The 23,051-nt window shown below is 37.5% G+C and overlaps 1 protein-coding gene across 3 annotated transcripts; it reads left to right on the forward strand.

The window, feature by feature from the left end:
* The first annotated feature begins 787 nt into the window (after nucleotides 1–787).
* Nucleotides 788–18,824, forward strand: trpv1 (transient receptor potential cation channel, subfamily V, member 1). 3 transcript variants are annotated; one of them, XM_042499361.1, is made up of 16 exons: nucleotides 788–957; nucleotides 1,751–1,801; nucleotides 6,100–6,330; nucleotides 7,309–7,466; nucleotides 7,552–7,704; nucleotides 8,880–9,017; nucleotides 10,800–11,098; nucleotides 12,284–12,460; nucleotides 12,540–12,875; nucleotides 12,955–13,025; nucleotides 13,928–14,093; nucleotides 14,182–14,248; nucleotides 14,815–15,158; nucleotides 15,236–15,357; nucleotides 18,076–18,188; nucleotides 18,275–18,824. In XM_042499361.1, the coding sequence occupies exons 3-16, from the start codon at nucleotides 6,122–6,124 to the stop codon at nucleotides 18,373–18,375; spliced, it is 2,454 nt and encodes an 817-aa protein (XP_042355295.1). In that variant the 5' UTR covers nucleotides 788–957; nucleotides 1,751–1,801; nucleotides 6,100–6,121; the 3' UTR covers nucleotides 18,376–18,824. The 3 variants fall into 3 exon arrangements, with proteins under 3 accessions (XP_042355295.1, XP_042355296.1, XP_042355294.1); XM_042499362.1 differs by lacking the exon at nucleotides 1,751–1,801 and having other exon boundaries at nucleotides 12,540–12,695; nucleotides 12,780–12,875; nucleotides 18,275–18,823; XM_042499360.1 differs by lacking the exon at nucleotides 1,751–1,801 and having other exon boundaries at nucleotides 18,275–18,823.
* Nucleotides 18,825–23,051: the final 4,227 nt, after the last annotated feature.

Genomic DNA, 23,051 nt, shown 5'->3' on the forward strand with positions numbered 1-23,051 from the left:
GAAATAAGTGCATAAACTAATACCACAATTTAAATAAATAAATATGGAAATAAATTAATAAATGCAGATGCAACCAGATCCTGAAACCACTGAGATAAATATTTGAAAAACATAAATAAATTTAAAAAAAAAGAAAGAAAAATCACTTCCTCCTCCTGTTCAGTCACGTGACATCATGTCACATAAAATGTCAAAATAAATAACACGCCGCGTAAAAATGCAGAACTCAACTAATAAACTTCATGTTTTTAAGTTTAACAGAAAGAAAAGTTTGTTAATGCATTTTTTTCTACATTCATTTCCCATCTTTTTTTCCACATATTTATTTACATATTCTTGTATTTGCTCTTACATTTATTTATTCACATTTATTTAGGTATTTGTTCACTTATTTCTGTATTAACGTCTATTTCTCTATTCCAGTATTCAATTGCGCATTTATTTCTTTTTTAATTTCAGTATTTATTTATTTATTCCTGTATCTATTGATGCATTTATTTCCCTATTTACATGACTTATTTCAGTATTTATTCATTCTAATATTTGTCTATTTATTAATTCCTGTATTTATTCATGCATTTATTTATTTCAGTATTTTGTTTTTTTTCACATATTTATTTATTTACATATTCCCGTATTTGCTCTTGCAGAACTTTTTTAAACCCCGGTGTGCTTACAGTGAGCAGCACACACTGTAAAGGCCTGTTTAACTGTGAAAAGGGGAAGTTATGTTAAGAAAGGAAACTGTCAGATGATCTTATGAGCAGCAGCTCTGCAGCCCGCACTGGCAGCAGACGCTGTGAAACCACACGCTCAGTCACAGGACCACAGCGGCACTAAAAACACACACCAGTACTGCAAGTGAAACTCTGAAGACGCACAGTAGACACACAGGAAGCATGGACTAAAAACAGCAGGCTCGCTTTAGAAATATCAAACTCGAGTGAGAAAAGTCAGGTAAGTTGTTAATTTATCTTATTTTAAAGAGAGTTATTTTATTTTATTCTACTGATGAGGGTTTCTTCCCAGCTAAGTGCTGCAGTAAATTACCTTTAATTTAAAATGCCCCTCGTTTCTAGTGAGGTCATGAGGTGTATTATGCTTTGTTTGTATGGGTCTTATCTTGAGGTCAGAGGTCTGGGGATGATTACGTCTCGGAGTCAGATGAGTAGAATATTGATACTAGGCTTAAATGACATGGACTGTGGCCCCTTGGGGTTATTTTTGTGATTGAACACAATAGGTGAAGAATGTTTACTGATGAATGTGTAGATGCTTGTACCTATATAAGAGACCTGCATGAGTTGTAAGACAGAGATTCGCATTGGTCCTGAATCCTCTCCCAGGCAGACCATGGCGCCTGGTGGATGCTGAACTTTGTTGTAATAAATTAATTCTTATGCAACCAAGTCGGTGTCAGCGGCGGTTCCTTCGTCGTCTACAGATTATTGCTACTTAAGAAACAACGACAGTCATCTTGAGGCACATCTGTGTCCATGTCCGCTAAAACGCTTCCTACGTGGTTTTTTGCCGTCTTGGCTTGAGCACAGATGATCAATACGGCATCCTTTTAAGCACTCAGGATTCCAGTAATGTGCGCTGATATTCTCCAGGGCGTGTCACGTTATCTCCCTCTGGCCTCTTCCTGCCATCTCTCACCCAAATGAGCGTCTTAGTATGAAGCACAGAAGGACTCGCGCTCGCATCTCTGCAGGACACTCCACTGTGGTTTTGTCGTTTTTAATTGAAGGTCAGATTTTTAACCAAAAGGACGATCTGGAGGAGCGGAGATTTACTCGCGGTGAGTTAAATGATGCTTTTTATTTACCAGAATTAAATTGTCCTGCACGTATAACACGCTGTTATTTGCTATCATACATTTTGTGCATTACAAAGCCCTGCCTATATTTAAAAATGATGCAGTGCTCTGGTTGGTTTTGTGGTTATTTTTTATGAGATTTAACCCTTTGAAACCTGAAAAGAATATCAGTTTTCTTTTGCTGCACTCAGAGGCCTCTCATGCACATTTCAGCCTTTAAAACATGACCAAATTGGGGTTTTTTTTGCCAAAAAAACATGAGTAAAAAGGCGACGAGTAACATGGCAAGATATGTGCCACAAATAACAACAAGTAAGGAAAAAGTCACAAGAAAATGACCTGAAAATTAGTTTTAATTATTTATTTATGTTTTTTAAAAAGGAGAAAATGTCCAGAAATTTTTAATTATAATATTAACAACAATAACAATAACAATTTTATCAATGTATTTATATTTTTACTTATTTTTAAATTTTTAAAAAATGTTTTTTACTTCTTTAACATGTCGTCTTCCCGTGTTTTTGAAAGAAATAAAGCCAATTTGCTCACGTTTGAAAGGGTTAATGAGGGAACCAATTTCCCCGCTGATACCGAGAGTGTGTTTTAATTCTTATAATTTATTATACGTCTGTATACCGTGCCCAGAAAGTTGCTTCTGCACAACTAATGAACAAAAAATGAGGTTTTAATATGCTTGTTCCATCTCATGGATGGATCTTTGCGTGGGTGGAAAATCGTCTCAATAAAAAATTTAGGATACAAGTCTTCTTCAAAATAATCTAAACATATAAAGCCTCTGAGAGCTTCTTGATTTTTGGGAGATGTTTTTGGAATTTGCAAAAAACGGTGACAGTGCAGATGCTCTGTAAATGTAACACCCAGAGAAAGGATGTCAGCTGCTTTTATTGTGAGGAAGGTGTGTTGTGTTAGTCCTATATGGGTGCCTGTGTTTTTTAATATATTTTTTACAGCATTTTTTTTTTTTAATGTCTAAATGCTGACCGTTAAGTTTACCTTTGGTCCTTTGGTTATTTTACTTTTTTTCATTTTTATATTGATTTTATTTATTTTTTTGATATTTTATATTATTTATGTTTATAAGATTTGTGCATAATTAATCAATTTTAAACGGCACCATGTGCTTCAAATGAATGGTCATTTTCTAAGTCAATGATCATGTTACGATGTGACGCTTAAAAACAAACAATCATTTTAAGGCGAGGCGCCTGAGATCTGTTCTCACAGGCACTGGTCAGCGTTAAAAAGCACATATTTAATTAGATAATGCACCATTTGCATAGTTAAACATAACATTATGTTTAAAAAATATTTTAATATAAAAAATATTGTCATATTGTAAATAATCAGCGGAGGAAGTTTCATGGTTACATTTATTAGTTAAAATATTTGCTCTGTTGACCTTGAATGTCTTATTTTTTATTTCTTGGTCTAGAAATGTGCAAAATGACTTTTTTTTCTTCTAATAATGAAAAATCTCAGCTTTAATTGCACTTACATACATCAAACTTTTCAGTTTTATTCCCACGTATAATCTGAAGGTTTTTAGAGCAGGTTTTTAATAAATCATTCATAGTCTGACTTAGAATATTTAATTCCTAAAACATGGCAGGATTTTTGTTAAACAGATTTTTGTGCTGAGAGTGCATGCAAATCAGTGAATATGTAATTAGTTAATGCCCCGTTTGCACAGTTAGAAATGAAATTTAAGAAAACCTGTTTGTTGTGGAAGTTTGTGGAGGTTTCATGGTGTTTATTAGTCATGAAATCAGTTTTTCTCATACTGAGCCAAAAAAATGTCCACTTCAAAAGCACTTACATACAGCTACCTTTCAAATTTCATCTTTCTTCAGACCATTTTCACAGAGGAGCTTTTTCATACATCATTCATGTTTTTTTATGGCTGTTGACAGTATCTCCTGATTTACAGAGTGATTAAAGAAATATCCCAAACTGAATCCTGTTAAATAAAAACGACATTTTATTTTTGCACAAATCCTACAGTAGGCCATGGAATATTTTTAGAGGAGACTTGTTTTTTATATTTTCTTGGTAAAACCATATTTCACCCGTGCAAAGAGCCCTTCACAAGATGGTTAAACACACCTGAGAGCAGCTGAACGTGATCGCCACAGAAAAGCAGCAGCTGTCTTTAGGTGTTAAAAAACTGTTTCTTTTCTGTAAAAAATAAAAGCCTAATGCATCATTATCGTGGTTCAGGATTCGACAGGAAACCAACCATTCTAAAAAAAAGACACACTTCTCTGTTTTTCCACCCTTTGTTTGTTGCTGTGCTGCATATTCCTCTTGTGATGATCTTGGAGTGTTACAGAGTTTCTCGTGAGTCACTAATTCCCCATTTTCTGACTAAAAAGGGGAACAAGAACCCACTAAAGATTGGGTTCCCGTTACCCTTCACGTGTCCTCCTTTAGACCAAAATATAATTTTATTGTGATCAACTTTGCAGGAATAATGTTCATTTTTGCCCGGTTTCTGTACGCTGTATATAGTGTGATTTTTCTGCAGAGGAGTCGGCCACATTGAGTGTTGTGTGTCCTGCTGTCACGGAAATCTGGCTGTAAATACTCTCCTTTGTTAGTCTCTGCAGCACGAAGCATCACATGTCTGATCTGTGCCCTTAAAGGCCGGCGAGGCTCCCTGCAGCAAACGCGTTTCAGACGCAGCGGATACAAACACACAGTGACTCACGACAAACACAAAGATGTTTACATCAGTCGCTCTCCGGCGTTTTGGTGTCTGACCCGTTGACACAGTTGTGCATGATTTTTGGTTGTTTGCGGCTTTAAAATTCAGCTGACCGTCTGCACACTCACTCCCAAACCCGGTATCACATGAGCTAACATCACCACAGTCCTTCAAAACCTCTGCTGCCACAACCCTCCTCACCCTCCTCACCCTCCTCACCCTCCTCACCCAGTCCCCTCGCCTCGCTGCAGGGAGCAGGGCTCCCCATAACACCTCAAACATTGTCACTCACTTCAAAAACCCGCTTTTTAAAAATCTGCTCACCCTGAAATCTACAAAGCATGTTTCCTCTCACCTGTCGAGCTATTTGCCAGTCTAGATAACATTAGTGAGTAAAAAAAAAAAAAGTCAAAAAGTTGAGAAAATAAAGTAAAAACGTCAAGAAAATAAAGTAAATTTGATGAGAATTAAGTCGAACTTCCAGTCTTAGTGAAAGGCATTATGTTTTTTTGATCATTTTTTGGGCACTGTGAGATTAAAGTCATAATGTAAAGAGCAAAGTTGATAATGTCAAAAATGAAGTCTGAAACTTTCAGTAGACTGAAGAGCTTTCAGTATTGGCGCTAAGCGTACGAAAAATTCAATCAAAGGAGGTAAAGTCCAAATACCAAAAAACAAAGGTGAAACGTTGAATAAAGTCCAAATGTCAAGAATGCTGAGAAAACAAAGTTGAAATGTCAAGAAAATAAAGGAGAATAAAGTCGAACTTTTAGTGTTGGTGCTAGGCATAAGACAAAAAATTAATAAGGGAAGGAATTTTCTGTTTTGCATTTCGAGATTGAAGAAGTTAAAACATGGAGAAAAAAGTCGAAATGTTGAAATTAGGGCCGCATGATAATTATTGGGACCGATAATGGTGGTGTCTCCGCTAGTGTGTCCGCTCTGCTCTCTTGTCCAACAGGTGATTCCAATCTCAGTCTCTTCTACGGCACCAAAATGTCTCGTTCCGGTCCCGATACTGTCGTTTATTACCACGCTCCCTACGGTAACCGTGGAAGCGGCCACTGTGTTAAAGTCCCGCCGTTTCTTTTACAAAAATGCAGTTTTCCAGCTTTTTGTCTGAAATGTCGTTTTTTTTTAAAGAAAATGCACAAATTAAATTCATCTGTACTCGCCACATCTCAGCCTTTCATACCTGCAGGTAATGAAAAACAAACAAAAAAATTAATTATTAGTTATCGGTATCTTATCGGCCACGAGAACCTGGAAATTATCAGTTTATCGTATCGGCTGAAATAATCATTATGGTGCATCCCTGGTTGAAATGTAGAGAACCGTCCCCACCCTCTGCCTTTATCCACAGCACTTTACTCTTATTGCTTTTACTGTTTCTATTATCATGTAAAGTGCCTATGAGTACTTTAAAAGTGCTATACAATTAAACTAAAGTTATTATACTGTCTTCTGACGCATGAAATGGAAAGTGCTGGTCCACAGAAAGTAAAGTTTGCGTCTTGTGCTCGTTGTGTGGATGATGTGCTGTCTCTACACGCAGACTGCTGAATCACGAGGTGACGATGGAGAAGTCGGAGATGTTCGGCTTCTCTCTGGAGACGGACGACAGGACGGAGGAGGAGAAGAGGCAGCAGAAAGAGGCGAAGAAGGGCGGCCTGGTTTCTGCTCTGGGTTTTGGCGAGGAGTCGCCCAAGGCTCCCATGGACACCGACTACCAGGAGGAGATGGAGACGACGCAACCTAAAATCAGATTCAACCTCAACTTTGACAAGTGAGCCTCGCCATGCGCAGTAAACGTGATCTCATTATACCACGATGCTTCATCGAGCCCCGCAGTGTTGATTAACCATTTAAATCCTGGAGCGACATCACTTTTCTTGTGCTGCTTTCAGACGCCTTTCACTCGTATTTAAACCTTTGACCCTGAGCAACTTGCAACATTTTCTGTATAACATGGAGAAAAAAGCAATAAATAACTTAGTAAGAAATGCCCCACAAATGGTACAGGTACAAAATTTTCAGAATTAGAGCTAGGCATAATTTTTTTTTTTTTTTAAATCTGGGAAGGAAGATTTTTACTGTTTTGCATTTTGAGTTTCAAGTGAACGTCAAGGAAAAAGTTGAATTTTTTAAAAAGTTGAAATGAAGAGAAAAAGAAAAAAGTGAAGTAAGTAAGTAAAAAGTCAAAATGTCTTGAATAAAGCCAAAATGTTGAGAAAAAAAGTCAAAATGTCAAGAATGAAGTAAAAGTATCAAGAATATAGGGTAGAAAGAATAAAGTTGAAAATGTTGAAGAGATTAAAGTCAAAATCCTGTGTTGGTGCTAAGCATAAGGAAAAAACCATAGGAGGTAGAAAAATGAGAAAATAACTAAAGTAGAATTTCTTTTTTTTAAAAAAAAAGCTCGGGGGAAACGGCTTATGAAAAAAAGAGAAAAGTTAGGGAAAAAACATATTTATTATAATTACATATTTAAAATGTTTTCCAGAATTATTCAAATTTTTAAGGGTTTTTTGTTAGGTTTTGTTTTGTTTTGACTCATTTTTTTGTAATTTCCTTGTACTTATTACTTATTTCTTGCTATTTTTGGGGTCTTTTATTCCCCCTTTTGTTTCTCATTGTCTTTGCATGTTTTTAAAAGAAAATAAGCCAAATTGCTCCGGTTTATAGGGGTTAATGTGAAGGGTGAAGCTGCTCGACCTATTGACCAACACGTTCTGTAAAATTTGTTTTTTTTTTTGGTCGTCAGAGGGATTCGAGGTGAGGCGAAGCAAAGTGGGAAGAGAGACAGCAAAACGTTCAACATCGACAGGTTGTTTGAGGCGGCGGCCAGCGGGGACGTCCGAAACCTGGACGGCCTGCATCTGTACCTGCACCAGAACATGAAGAAACTCTCTGACTCTCTGTGTGAGTGTGAAACCCATCATGCAACAGCTGCGTCAGACGCGTAGACCTGTGTGTTATCTCCCTGAACGTGTCGTTACACCCGCAGATAAGTCCTACGGTAAAACGGCCCTGATGAAGGCTCTGCTGCACCTCAAGGACGGCAAAAACGAGACGGTGGAGCTGCTAATCGACATTTCAGAGAAGACGGGCGACATTAAAGAGTTTGTGAACGCAGCATACACCAGCACCTACTACAAAGGTAAACTGGCTACGGAAGAATATTAGTGCCAGAAATAAGAAAAGAAAATGAGGGGAGGTAGTTTTTTCTTATTTTGGATTATAAGCAGACAGCATAAAGAGTTCCAGAGGAATATGGAGCATAAAATTCAGAAAATAAAGTCAAAATGTTGAAAGTAATGTCAAAATGTCAAGAATTAAGCTGAAATGTTGGGAAAAAATTGAAATGCCAAAAAAGTCGAACTTTCAATATTCGTGCAAGGCATACGAAAAAAATAAATCAGAGGAGTAAGCACAGCAAGAATAAATCCAAATGCGGAGAAAATAAAGTTCAAGTGTCGGAATAAAGTATAAAAGTGTAAAAAATATAGCTAAAATGTTGAGAATAAAGTTGGAGCATAAAAAAATCAAAGTAAAGGAGGAAGATTAGAAAATAACTGATAAATGTCAAGAATACGGTCAAAATGTCAGAGTAAAGTCTAAATGTCGAGAAAATAAAGTCAAAATGTTGTGAAAAAAGTCAAAATGTCTAGAATGAAGCCCAAATGTCGGGAATAAAGTTAACTTAGTGCCATGCATGAGAAAAAATTTAATCAGATGTGGAAGATTTTTTATTGATTTTTCTGCATCTGGATATTTAAGTCAAAATGTCAAAAATAGTGTTAAAAATGTTGAGAACAGAGTCAAACTTTCAGTTATGGTGCTATGCATGAGAAAAGAATAAATCAAAAGAGTCAAAAAAAAACAGAAAATAAAGTCTGCATTGTGAGATAAAAATCATAACATCGAGAAAAAAGTAACTTCTGAGAATAAAATTGAAATGTAGGAAAAAAAGTCAACATATCCAGAATAAAGTCTTAGTGTCACGATTATAGAGCAGAAATGTCGTGAATAAGGTCAAAATGTTGAGAAAATACAATCGAAATGTCGACAAAAAAGTCAAAATATTGAGAAAATAAAGTCGAAATGTTGAGAAATACTCAACATACTTTCAGTATTTCAGTATTAGCATAGAAACACAATTTGACTTCATTCTTGACATTTCAACGTTATTTTTGACATGCAAAATAAAAACAATCTTTTTTATTTTTTAAGGTCATGTCTGGCACTAATAATCCTCTGTAGCATGAAGCAGAATTGCTGTGAGAATAACCTTTAGCGGCGCTCTCAGATTTCTTTTTGTGCTGTGGCTGACAGGTCAGACCGCTCTGCATATAGCCATTGAGAGGAGGAGTATTTCCTATGTGAAGCTGCTGGTCAGTAAAGGAGCAGACGTCCACGCTAAAGCCTGCGGGACGTTCTTCCAGCAACACGACGGCCCGAACTTCTACTTTGGTGAGTCTGTGCTGCTGCAGGCAGGAGCGCCCTCCTCTGGACACAAACTTCATCTACTTAGTTTTTTAGTAAGCTGCTAAAGCTTTTTATTGCATGTTATTTTTAGTATGTTGCTAAAGTTTTTTATTGTGACACTGAGTTACTTAAAGCAATAAAATTTCATCATTTCTAAGTTGGGGATTTTCTAAAATTGTGATTGTATTTACTTTTAAGAGAAAAAGGAAGACGGCACAGCACACTAAATGAGCACAGTGATGGTTATAGGGTCGTAACAGAGGTGATATTTTTAAGACAACACCGCCACCATCTGTCGAGATGTAATACTGCGTCTGTGCACAGGATCCTCACACAGGTCCTGTTTCAAGATGCACAGTTTGAGTTATTTTGAGAAATTTGCCAACTGAAACCCTGAATACTCTGGAAGTCTGGGACTGAACTGAGTTTGCACAGACCAACTTTAAACTCTGCAAAATTATCCAAATAACTCAGTAGACCTGCTTCTCAGAAAAGACCCTATGAAACAGGGGCGCTCAAACTTTTTGACTTCAAGGCCGACATATTCATACTTAAAAAGGGCTGGCAGCAGCGATTATGCTTTTTTGTTCTGCATCACTTATTGTCACCACGTGAGGCCTTCAGTGCACTTTGCAATAGACATTTTCTGTATCTGTATTAAATTTTCTTTCCTAGTGAAGAAGTCTAATGTTTTTTATCAGCAAGATTTTGGTGTCTTTTGTCAAGATGCCCTTCAGTCTGGAAGTCTTTAGCGCCTCATTTAACAGCTGTAAGCAACACATTGAGCTCTGCGTCAACACTGCCGGTGACAATAAAATATCTAATGTAATTCCGATTGTTTAAAGAGTTAAACATTACGTGCAGCTCTGGAGCCCCAACGATCTTTGTAGAGTCCCCGAGTTACACAGCGGACTATGATCAGCTTCAAAGTTTGTCACAAAATCCTGCTTGTACCTAAACTTCAAACAAAGAAAACCTCCGCTTCAGTGGTTTGAAACAATCCTGTAGTGTGAAACTCACAAACATCACTCTGCACACTGTAGAGCAGAGATACTCAACCTACAGCCCGCAGGCCCTTTTTGGCCCCCAGCAGGATGCCAGGTGGGCCCCAAACATTTTTTTTAATTCACAATAAAAATCAAGTGATTCACACTGGGAAGTGTTTATGTACCTTTAGTATACATAAGGTGCCAGAGTGCATAAAAAAGCATCAAAATAGAGATTTTTTATCTAAAAACAAAAAGGGGCCAGTGGAGGATCCCCACACCCCCTGATAAGTCCCTAATGTCCTAAAATCCTAGAAACTTGCTAAAACCCTGGAAGCATTCTAAAATCCAAGAAATGTCCAAAATCCTTGACGTCTTAAAATCCTAATATGTCAAAAAATCCAATAAACATCTTAAAATCCTAGATTCTAAAATCCTAGAAACGTCTTACAAACCTACAAATGTCTCAAAATCTGAAAAACATCAAAAAATCTTAAAAATTTCCTTAAAACCTAGAAACGTCTTAAAATCTGAGAAACATCCCAAAATCCTAGAAACTTCCTAAAATCCTACAAATGTCTTAAAATTGACTAAACTTCCAAAAATCCAAAAAACGTCCTTTGTATTGCTATGATCAAACATCCAAGTGAAAACAGAAAAGGCGAAACACATTTTGGATTTACCGGCATCGGTCTAAAAGCTCCGCTGTGAAAGTTCATGTCTGTACTTTAAATCGGTTATAAAGTTAAAAAAGTTAACAGCGTCTCTCTGTGGTCCTCAGGCGAGCTGCCTCTCTCTCTGGCGGCGTGCACCAACCAGCCCGACGTGGTCGACTTCCTCATGGAGAGCGAATACCAGCGAGCCGACGCCAGGCTGAGCGACTCTCAGGGCAACACGGTGCTGCACGCTCTGGTGTTGGTGGCCGACAACTCGCCGCACAACACCGAGTTCATCACCAACATGTACGACCGCATCCTCATGACCACCGCCCGCCTGCACCCCAAGCTGAAGCTGGAGGACATCGAGAACAACAAGGGACTGACGCCTCTAAAAATGGCTGCCAAGACCGGAAAGATCGGGGTAAACAGACGTATAGATATGACCTGGGGCCCGGGGCCTGGGGCCAAAAAGGCACTGAGGGCCTCTGGGGAGTTAGTCTGAAAGCCTGTTATCCTGAAAGCAAACGCTAATTTGTAACAGCTCTGATCTGACGCTGCTGTCAACAAAGAGGACATCAGCTGTCTGTAACAAATTACTGACGTGACGTAACTGTGGTTTAGGTTCAGGTCTAGGTCATGATTCGGCAAAAATGATAATAATTATAAAAAAAATTCACATACCTGATTCTCTCTCTGGGACGTGTGTTTTTCCGGAGCAATGTGTCTTCGTATGGGGCCCTAAAAAATACACAAGTATCCATGAATGAATTTTAAAAATAAATAAATCCAGAAACAAATAAATGAAAGAATACATAAATGCTGAAATAATTACAGAAATAAAAAAATAAATACAGAAGTTAGAAATAAATAAATGCAGTTGTACAAAACAAAAGAGATAACTATCAGATATATATATGTATTTATTTATTTCTAACTTCTGTATTTATTTTTTTATTTTTGTAATTATTTCAGCATTTATGTATTCTTTCATTTATTTGTTTCTGGATTTATTTATTAATAACTTAATTTACTTTTTTCAGCATTAATTTAGTCTAATTTATTTCTGTTCTTATATGCTTATTTCTGTATTTATCATATATTTCTTTATTTCTGTATTTATTTATAAATCACTTATTTGTATATTTATTTGTACAATTCTTTATTCATTTATTTTTTTATTTTTTCCTGTATTTATTCTTGTATTTACTTATACATTTACTTATACATTCTATGTATTTATACATTTTTTCATTTATTTATTTTTAAAATTTACTCCAGTATTTATTTAATCATTTTTAAATTTATTTATTGATACTTTTTTTTTTAAATCTCCCATACCTTTTGAGCAGTGCGTGTTTTTGAGATAACAGGCTTTGGTCAAAAGGGATATTTTTTTGGGGACCATGGCACGGGGCCTCCGGCTCCTCTGACAGTCCAGATGTTTTTCTCATGTTTTGGCGAGCCCTGTGAGCTTCTGGATCGGGGTCTTCAGTCTTGTTGGTTGGGTAGACAAGTCCACATTTTCAGTCTCAACGTTGTATTACTCGGATGAACGTGTGATTCTCAGATATCATTTTGCTCTGACTGTCCTTTCATTTGTCTGCAGCTTTTCTCACACATCCTGCAACGTGAATTCCACGAAAGTCACACCAAACATTTGTCTCGCAAATTCACCGAGTGGGTTTACGGGCCCGTCCACAGCTCGCTGTACGACCTGGCCTCCGTGGACTCGTACGAGGACAACTCCGTGATGGAGATCCTGGTGTACGGCAGTGACATCCCTGTGAGTCCCAGCGTCACGAGCCCGGTCAGTGCGAGCGGCTGCCGTCGTTATAAACGCTCATATACGTGTCTCCTCTCAGAATCGCCACGAGATGCTGCAGACGGAGCCTCTGAGCCAGCTGCTGGAGGAGAAGTGGAAGACGTTTGCAGGTCGGATGTTTTTTCTCAACTTCGTGGTCTACCTCATGTACCTGGCCGTCTTCACTCTCGTAGCCTACAATAAGAAATTTGGAGAGGTGAGCTGGCTGAAACACAGCGATCGATCTGAGTCATCGTCCCAGACGAGCCGACGTTCACGTTGTCTCTTCTTTTCTTCACAGCCGCCGTTTCCCGGCAAACACACCTTGGCGGGTTACCTGTTTGTTTCAGGCCAGCTGGTGACCTTTCTGGCAAACTGCTATTTCTTTCTCATAGGGGTAAGTAAGTCCTCGCGTGTTTTTAAGTTTTACATCAACAATAATGTTCCAATAATGTGTTTTTATCAAAAACCTGTAGATCGCAGACATGAAGAGGAAACAGCCGAAGCTGCAGACGTTGCTGATTGACGGATATTACGAGATTCTTTTGTAAGTAAGAACGCTTTTCTCCCACACGTGGTCAAAATCAAAGGTAAAGGGAATTGTTTTTGTACTTTTAGTACACATAAGGTGTCAGAGTGCATAAAAGACAACCAAAATAGAGCCTGTACATAAAAAAATGCCAGTGGAGGATCCCCCACACCCCCCGACAGAGACCCCAATGTCCTAAAATCCCTAAAACGTCCTAAAATCATAGGAAAGTCCTAAAATCCCAGACCCCTATAAACGTTAGAAAATCTGAGAAAGTAGACGTGGATAACTATGTTTTTTTTTTAAACAAAAGATCAGGAAAAATGTCCAGTGAACTATATTCATGATTATATATGTTTTAAATTATTTTACAAAAATACTATACTCTGTTAGATTTGTTTCCAAGTAATTCTCCCTTTGTTTTTTTTTTTGTTTTTCTTTATCTTTTTTTTTTTTGGCAAATTTTCAAGTAATTTTCTTGTACTCTGGTTATCTCTTTTTTTGGTGCTAATTACCTTCTTCCCATATTTTTGAATAAAATAAAATAAAAAATTTGCCCAGGACTGAAAGGGTTTCATTTAAATATATTTAAATATAAGCCTGTTGAGGTCAATGGTTTAAACAAATAATAGCCTATTGAAGTTATACGGCATATTCTATTTCTGCCAATCTATCATCCTAAATCCTACACACCAGACCTTTAAATAAGTTTCACCAATTTTGACTATTTTGTGTCGGCCCATTACATAAAATTCAAATAATAATTCATTTAAATGACAGATTTCAATACAAAAATGGAAAAACACCAACTTCCTCAGAGCACTGTACATTCAGTTTTCACTGAAACACTAAATATTTGACACTGTGCATGTAAACGTGTATATTTGCCGTCTTTCAGTGTTGCTCTCTGCTGTTGGTAGTTTCGTGCAGGGCGGACTCTTCCTGATCACGAGCGGGCTGTACCTGTTCGGGCGGCGGGAGTACCTGGGCTTCCTGGTGCTGTGTCTGGCTCTCAGCTGGGTGAACATGCTTTACTTCTCCAGAGGCGACAGACACATGGGCATCTACAGCATCATGATACAGAAGGTCGTCCACACTGCTCGCACTGCGCCACGGTCATCCTGACAGTGGGCGCTCCCCGCTGACGCTCCTCGTCTCTTTTCTGTCGTTACAGATGATCCTCAGTGATATCCTGCGCTTCCTGGTCGTCTACATCGTCTTCCTCTTTGGATTCTCTGCAGGTGGTTTTCCATTCATCGTCAAAATGTCATGAATGGAGGATAAACTGTACAGGATTCCCACACATTTTTAATAATAAAATTTAAAAACTTTTCCATTTTTTTTCTTGCCCCATTTGTTCGGCATTTTAAAAAATATAACACGTGATAAATGATGTCATTTTGGTGGTTCCGAAAAAAACACACCTTCAAAATACATTTTCTTCATTGAATAAATACATTTGAAATTTTTTTTTGTAAAAAACATGCCAAAAAGAAAAAAAAAAAATCTGCAAATATCGTGAAAAAAGAGAAAACTCCCCACACATTTTAAAAAAGTTTTCTGTTAAAAAAAACGCCAAAAAATAAATAAAAATAATCACAAAGGAAAAAAAGTAAAGAAATATCACTCAACATATTTTGACGTTTTCTATAAGAATCACCAAAACAATGACGAAAATTAAATTGCCAGAAGATTTTCAAAAAGTTAAAAAAAAAAAAAGAAAACATGTCCTCCAAAACAGCCTGTTTTCTTTAAAAAATGACAGTAATTACATATAAAATGTAATGTCTGTTTCCATTTTCCACAGCGGTGATCACCCTGATCATAAAGCCTCCAAAAAACACCACTGTTGTGAGCACGCCGCCACCACCGCCGAAGAATCGCCTCTTTACTCCTGTTGCGCCTGACGAGGAGTGCGTCAAACCAGGCTTCGAAAGCTTCGCCTACACCACACTGCAGCTCTTCAAGTTCACCATCGGCATGGGCGACATGGAGTTCACGCAGGACCACGAGAACAAGGAGGTGTTCTACGTGCTCCTCATCGGCTACATCATCCTCACCTACATCCTGCTGCTCAACATGCTCATCGCCCTCATGAACCGCACCGTGGAGAAGACCACCATGGAGAGCACCAGCATCTGGAAGCTGCAGGTGAGGCTTCGTGGTCGAGGGGAGGGTCCGGTCACGGCCGCCGTGGTTTGTTTACGAGCTGCTGTGACTGTTTCCAGAGGGCCATCACCATCCTGGACATGGAGAAGAGGCTGTCCTGCTGTCTGAGGAGGAGGTTTCGCTGCGGGGTGGAGAAGAAACTCGGCACTGCGCTCGGAGACGACCGTCGCCGCTGTTTCAGGTTTGTTTCTTTGAGTTCAATCAGTGACCGACGCGTTTCCAAAAGCTCCACCGAGAGCCGTGAGCGTCCTCGATGATGTGACACACATAGACGTCCATAATAAAAGCCCCATCACTGCCACGGACCCAAAACCTCTTAATGGATGGTAATGTGATTACTTTTGGGTAATATGCACCATTAAAACACATATAAACTATGGGCAGGGACACTCAACTGGCTTTGTTTGAGGGCCACTTTTGCAAAATGACATGAGGCCAGGGGCCAGTCACAGCAGCCCCATATTTTTAAGATATTAGGACGTTTCTAAGATTTCTGGACATTTATAGAATTTTAGAACATTTCAGGATTTTAGGACATTTCAATGATTTAAGTACTGTTCTAGGGTTTAAGAAATTTTCTAGGATGTTTGTATAATTGTAGGATGTTTCTAAGATTTTAGGCTCTTTCTAGGATTTTAGTATCTATCTAGGATTTTGGGGCATTTTAAGGATTTTCTGATATTTGTCGGATTTACTTAAATGTCATTTCCATTTTTGTTTGTTTTTTACTTTTTTTGTTTTGTTTGGGTTTTATGCTACTTCTGTAGTTTCACATGTATATCTAAAATTATTTTACGTCGTTTTCCTGTGTACTTTAAATTATTATTATTATATATTTCAAGTTCTGTTACAGAATTATTCATGCACATCAAACACTTTCTCTACGTCCTTTCATTGTTTTTGTGGGTTTTTTTTTTTTTTTTACTAATTTACTTATTTTTGGATAATTTGTCTTTAAGTTGCTCATCACCCTCTTCCCATGTTTTGAGAACATTTGAACATTTCTTTTTAGTTTTTTAAGAGTTAAATCAGTTATGATAATCAGTGGTTGTGAGAACTTTTGTTTTAAACTTTAAATGAAACTGTTGTTGTAAAAACAGCCTGCTTAAGCGCCTTAAAATGCTTAGTGATATTTTTAAGGTAGATTTAAAATGAAATACAAAATTTGTCCTTGATTTTGTTACATCTTTTGGAGATGAAGATGTAATAACAATGGAGAGTGTGACACTAAAATAGAAAAAATAAAGAAAAAATCCAATATAGCCTAAATGTGAGACTTCTAGCTAACCGTTTAAGTAGCCGTTAGCCCCGTTAGCTCATTAGCTAACGTTAGCTAAACAGACAAATTCGCTTACCTTTCTTTGTAGGTTTTAGGATAAAGTTGGATGTCAAGGTGTTCATTTCTCCGATTCCCGAGCTGCAGACCTCTCATAACGCTGCTGCCTTACTATCGATATCGACAACATAATCCTTGAATACACATTTTATCCATTTTCGGCCTAACGTTAGCCCGCTCCGTGTTAGCCCGCTCCGTGTTAGCAGCCTGCTCCGTTAGCCTCCTCCGGTGTGCAGCGGCGCGGTGGGTTGCCAGGTTTGCTCTAAAATCACCCAACTGTGTCTAAAAAACAAAATGTAACTATTAAGTTAAATAAATGCAAATGTTTTCGATACGGCTGTACAACTGCAACATAATGAGATTTTCAAAGTACAATGACCGTTTCAGAAAGTATCGCGGTTTCACGGTATGGCGGTATGCCTACTGTTATTATTATGCTGCATTCATGTACTCATCGGAAATATCGTATTTATTGTGCTTGAGAGTTATGGCCACATGAATGGCCCTCCAAAGTCATCATTTAATTGATAATAATAAATTTAATAACAATTGGGGAAATTTTGCTGATACCCAATAGCCGAATTGTGACATTTGCATGATGTTTCGGGGCAGCAGAAATGGCAAAAACCATGGAATTAGTGTCAAAAATTGACAGTAAAAATATACAGACTATATATAAATTTCATTTTTTTGCTCCTACAAGTTATCATTCACTTTTAGGTGTTGCACATTTTATTTTATCTATTAGCTGTAGCAAGAATGCAAACTTTTAAACTTTTATAAAGCATGCCAGGCGAGTATACTGACACTGATAATGTTATTTTATAACATAAGTTGTTGACTTGACGTCATAAACTTACCAGTGTGACTGATGATTCAGTCACACTGTCATTGGTAAGAAACCTTTGATTGATTCAAGTATTTATATATATATATATATATATATATATATATATATATGAGAGTAGTTGAAGGAAAAGGGTCCATTGAGCTGTATTTATAATATATATAGGAATATTATTTACTAACATTTATTCTATGGAATTATTATTATTTTTAAGCCTTTTTTTCATTTCTAGCTTTGTAAAAAAATTTGTTTTAGTTTCTTGTTTGTTTTTTTTCTTTTTTAAAATGTTTGTGTGCAAATTTTCAGGTAACATTTAGTACTTTTTACTTTTTTTTTTTTTTAGTAATTTCTGGGTCATCTCTTCTGTTGTTGCTCATTTGTCCCTTGTTTTTGGTTTCAAAGGGTTAAATAAGTAATTTCATTGTATTCCCCATTTTTGCTGAGTAACAGTTTTGTGTGACGGGAATTAAAAGCCACCCGTCCCAAAGCCTGCTGAGTTCAATGATTTCAGTAAATAATAGCCCGGGCTATGAATTAAAGTTTTACGGTAATAACGACAACAACAAAGCACAAACAAATGTTTAAGATTCAGCCGAAGCTGCAGTGGTGTGAGCAGCGTCGACTGTGTCCTCCACTAATTTGCTGCTTCTCTGACAGCTGATTGATGCATCACGCAGCAGACAGTAATTGGAGCATGTGTCCTCTTGTCCTCTCAGAGTGGAGGAAGTCAACTGGAACAAATGGAACATCAACCTGGCCAAAATCAATGAGGATCCCGGCTGCTGGGATCGAGCCCAGCAGCCGGGCTCGTACAACTCGCCGCAGAGAGGTGCACAAACATGAACACACCAGTCTTTTTTTAAAGCTTTTCAGATATTTCTCTGTGACACATAACACTTCCTCCATCGTCCACAGAGAGGAGCTGGAGGGGCTTCTTCATGGAGGGCAGCCGGCGGCGGCGGCGGCAGACGCATCACTCCACAGAGATGAGTCCTCTGAGCCCCACGGCGGTCTGAAGGGACGCCAGAGAGCATCACTGCGGCTGACTGACCCGAGCATCGAGGCATTCAGACCTAAAGACAGAATTCAGTCTCACTTCCCCGAGAAATGTAACTGCACAGTGTGTGAACGGCCTCGCAGACTGACCGGTGCTCCCATAACGGCTCAGTTTTAAATTTAGTCTCTGAGGCAATATTTCACCGCGTTTATCTGACATGATGGTGTGAAAGAGTACAATTTATCAAAGCTGAAAGTAATTGCCAAGTCACGCATTTGAATTACATTAACCCTTTGAAACCTGGACTGACTTCACTTTTTCTTTGCTGCGTTCAGACACCTTTCACACGTTTTTCCAGGTACTATCACACCTCGGGCAACATGGTCTGATTTCTCTCTAAACTTGGCCGGAAATGTTCCCCAAATTTAAAAAGTAAATTTAGAAAAATATTTTTAAAAAGGCTAGGGAGAAATGTCAAGAAAATGTATGTTGCAGAATTATTATAAATATTTCCATTTATTAATGTTTTTATAAATTAATGTTTTTATGTCTCCTATTTTTCTTTTGTCTTTTTATCTTGTAAATCTTCATGTCTTAACTTTCTTTGTTACTAATTTCTTGCTTATTTCTTCTTAAGTCGCTCGTTGCCTTCTTACCATGTTTTTGAAAGAAAATAAATCAATTTAAAGGACAGTTCACCACAAAACGAAATCTTACATGTAGTGCAACAAACATGGAAAAAGGGCAATAAGCACTTTGGTAATTAATGTTTCACAAATTGCACAAAATTACTAGATTTGTAAAATAATATTTAAAAAGCTAGAGAAAAATGTCAAGGGAAAACTGACAGGGAAAAACTGTATTTATAATTATCGAAATTACATATTATCTGTGATAGTCTGGCGACCTGTCCAGGGTGTGCCCCGCCTCTCAGCCAGTGACAGCTGGGATAGGCTCCGCCCCCCCGCGAGGAGGACAAGCGGTTAAGGACAGTGACTGAATGAATGAAAAATTACATATTACAAAATAATTCAATTTTTTTAGCACTTTTCCGGTCATTTTTAAACCTATTTTTTAATTATTTTTTTTTACTAGTGTCAGGTAATTTTTTCGTATTTTTTCTAATTTCTTTTTCTTTTTTTTTTTTAAAGATATCTAGCCAATTTGCTCAGGTGTTATAGGGTTAAAAGTACCAAATGGCAAGCAAAAAACAAACCAAAAACATCTTCAAGAGAATCCACAGACCCTGTTGCGAACAGTTTCATGTAGGAACTATTTTCTTTCTACCGAACTACACCCTCCAGTGGTGACACTGCTGCAGAAGGAAGCGTGCATCTACTCATGGACGGTGAGGTGAGACAGTTGGGTGGGTTTCTGCAAAGAGACATTGCTGTTGTATATTTTTTGGGCACTTTGAGCAACAAAAGTCGAGTGTCATTTAGTCCCATTATCTTGGAGAGAAGGCAGACGTCTCTCCGGCCGATATCTCGACACTCTGCAGCTCACGACAAAACTATCTAGACGTGGAGGAGGAATCACATTTGAATTTGGGGTGAACTGTCTCTTTAAACGTCTAATCCAGAGTTTTCTGCACCTGCTGTTTGCGCCTCCACCTGAACAGGATGCACTTCCTCTCTGCACGGAGGCCAACCTGCCGGCACCTCTGACATGGCGCCCAATCCTTCACGGAGTAACACTGATTAGGAAGGTGCTGATCCCGGCCTCCCGCTGCGCGCCCTTTATACCAGTCCCATTTTCATCACAGCCAGACGAGTTAAATCTACTGCAGCCACAGAGTCCTGTGGATTTCACAGCTTGCTTCGTCAACTCCACTTCCTGTTTCCATTTGGCAGAGGCTGCCTCTGATAAATGGCATCGAAGCACAGCAACTGGCGCAACAATCGCCACCTTCAGCACGAGCTGTCTCACGTTACAAATTACACCTGGCCGAGGCCCTCAGAGCCGCTCGGCCGCTCATTAGGCTGATGATGTAAGAATCTGTAAATAGTCGCCGACCTGAAGTGTCAGACAGGATGAGAGTAGTTAAACTGCTGTCAGCCTGTTTTAAAACTACAGTGGAGAGCTGAAAATGTCAGAAAAGCCCAAACCAAAACAAACAAACAAACAAAAAAAAACATAAAAATAACAACGAAAAAATACATCAATGTGTCATTACATGCACCAGAAATATTTAAGAATAAATGTAGGCATTAATAAAGTGATTAAGTGTGACATTATTCGACATTTCTGTTTTAAGAAATAAAAAATGAAATTACAATTATTAATTCAGAAATTAATATGATGTCAAGGTAAGAAGGTCTTCCCTCTAATGACAACTTAATATGACTGAAATATTTCTCAAATTAAACAATTAAATAAGTGAGTAACTGAACTGTACCTTTGTTTTTTTTACCATAAAAAAAAATCACAATAAGATTTTCAAAACTGCCAAATGTTCAGAGGATTATGTAAGGCTGAAACTGCTAAAATAAAAAATATACCCATAAATGAATCAATAAATAAATCAACATGTCATTAAATGCACCAAAAATAAACCTGAAAATAAATGCAAAAAAATTGCATGCAATTAGCATGAATTGATATTTCTTATTTACAAATGTAAAAACAAAATACAGAAAAATACAAGTTTCCATCCACATGCCATCAAAAGCACATAAGTAATATTAAAAATAAATGCAAAAATGTTGACAGGATTATGGAGAACTAAAACTGCAAAAAAAAACCCAAAACAAAACAAAAAAAAACCAAATAAATATATCAACATGCCATTAAATAATTTAAAATAACATGTTAAAAATAATGCAAAAATTAATTAATTGATAAAATTAACATGAATTGAAATGTCAGTTTTAAAAATGTTAATGCAAAATACAGAAATATACACATTTTGGGAAAGAAGTAGATGGGAATATAAACATTTACATACATTTATATGTCATCACAGTACCAGATTTCTTTTGTTGTTATTTTTACCATAAATCAATTATTTGTTGTTTTTTTTTTTTCAAAATACTATTTTCAAAACTCTGCCAAATGTTGACAAAAATGCCCCCATTTCATTTCCCAACTAATGCCATATTTTTCCACAAACAAAACGCAATTTGAAACCCGTCAAAGTGCACGCGTCATCATCCAAACGACGGTTCAGACTCATCTCAAAGCATAAATTAGAACTTTATTTTATTATTACAATATTACAAAAAGAGTAGCACAACTCTCACGCTCTCGCCTCTTATCTGTCGTACAGAATGACACAAAAGAAAGGCTCGTGGACCTTCTTCCATTTCACAGCAATAGTACAAGAAACAAAAGAAGAAAATGAAATTTAAATAACAAGCAAATCAAGTATTATAAATAGTCACAACTGCAAACTGAAGCTTTGAAACTCGGGGAGAAAAATGTTACAGCTCAGTAAATACACCTTGCTAAAATATAGTATAATTACAAAATATTACTGTGTTTTCTTGCTTTCCGTAATAAAGAATCTCTAAGGAATTGCTCTGTCTATTCAACGAAACTTCGATAAAATAAAAACCAGAAAAAAACAAAAGAAAAATTGCTGTTTCTGTGTTTCCTCGTCGTCTTCTCTCTCATTATTATTTGGGGTTTTTATTAAAACCATGCTCGTTTTCAAGGGAAGTCCAAGGACCAAACACTTAAGGCTTTTTAAGGGCTGTTAGGGAGTTAGGTGAACAAAACATGGGTGTCATTGTGTTTATACACACACACACACACACACACACACACACACACACACACACACACACACACACACTCCCTTTTACACACACACACACACACACACACACACACACACACACACACACCCTTAACTCTACCCACATTAGCAGGCAACAGTCACACACAATCGTTAAACTTTAAAGTTACAGTAGTCTAGTAGGTAAGCCAGTGTACAATAAAATAAACAATGCATTTGCTGTTTCACTTTAAACTTAAAAGTCAGTTTGTTTACCTCCGAGTGATCTTGCAAGTGATCAATTTGGTCTTTTTTCCAAGCAGACTTCACATCAGAATCAGTAGCAACGACACAAAACTTAAAATTAAGTTTCCCGCGGTCGGGATCAAAACTCTGGCGAGCCTTCGTCGTTCACGATTATTTCTTCAGCTCCAGAGTTTCGTCCTCGTAACGAACCGTCCCCCCGTTCGATAACTGCAAAACAACATTCAAGTAATACATTTTTCATGATAAAAAAAAAAAGATCTGAAAAGGAAACAAAAAAATGGCACGTCTTCAGAACAGCGTGTCCTTGTTAATTAACACGACTTTGGCCATTTTAAGGTTCACGACGTTTTCTAAACATTTCACAATCTCGTTGCCAAACCTCCCTGGCACTGACACAAATGTTTTTCGATTAAAACACCTGAATTCATTGCAGCATTTTCAGCAGGTCACAGCGTCGCCTTTTCAACATTTCTGCTCCCTGCTGGATCCTGACGATGTACAAAAAACCTGATTACATGCTTCCCTAAAGGGCCAGTTTGGTGTTTTTTAACCTGGACACTATTCATGTTTTTGTCTTTAAGGGACAAATGTAAGCAAATTTTGTCTCTTTCTTTATCCTGCTCAAAGAAACAGCAAATTAAAATCAAATCACGAGTTTTTTGGGGGGCAGGGAGAAGAAAATCTTATTTTACCAGCCTCCTTTAAAAAAA

Source organism: Plectropomus leopardus, chromosome 13 (genome assembly GCF_008729295.1).
Source record: "Plectropomus leopardus isolate mb chromosome 13, YSFRI_Pleo_2.0, whole genome shotgun sequence".
NCBI lineage: Eukaryota > Metazoa > Chordata > Actinopteri > Perciformes > Serranidae > Plectropomus > Plectropomus leopardus.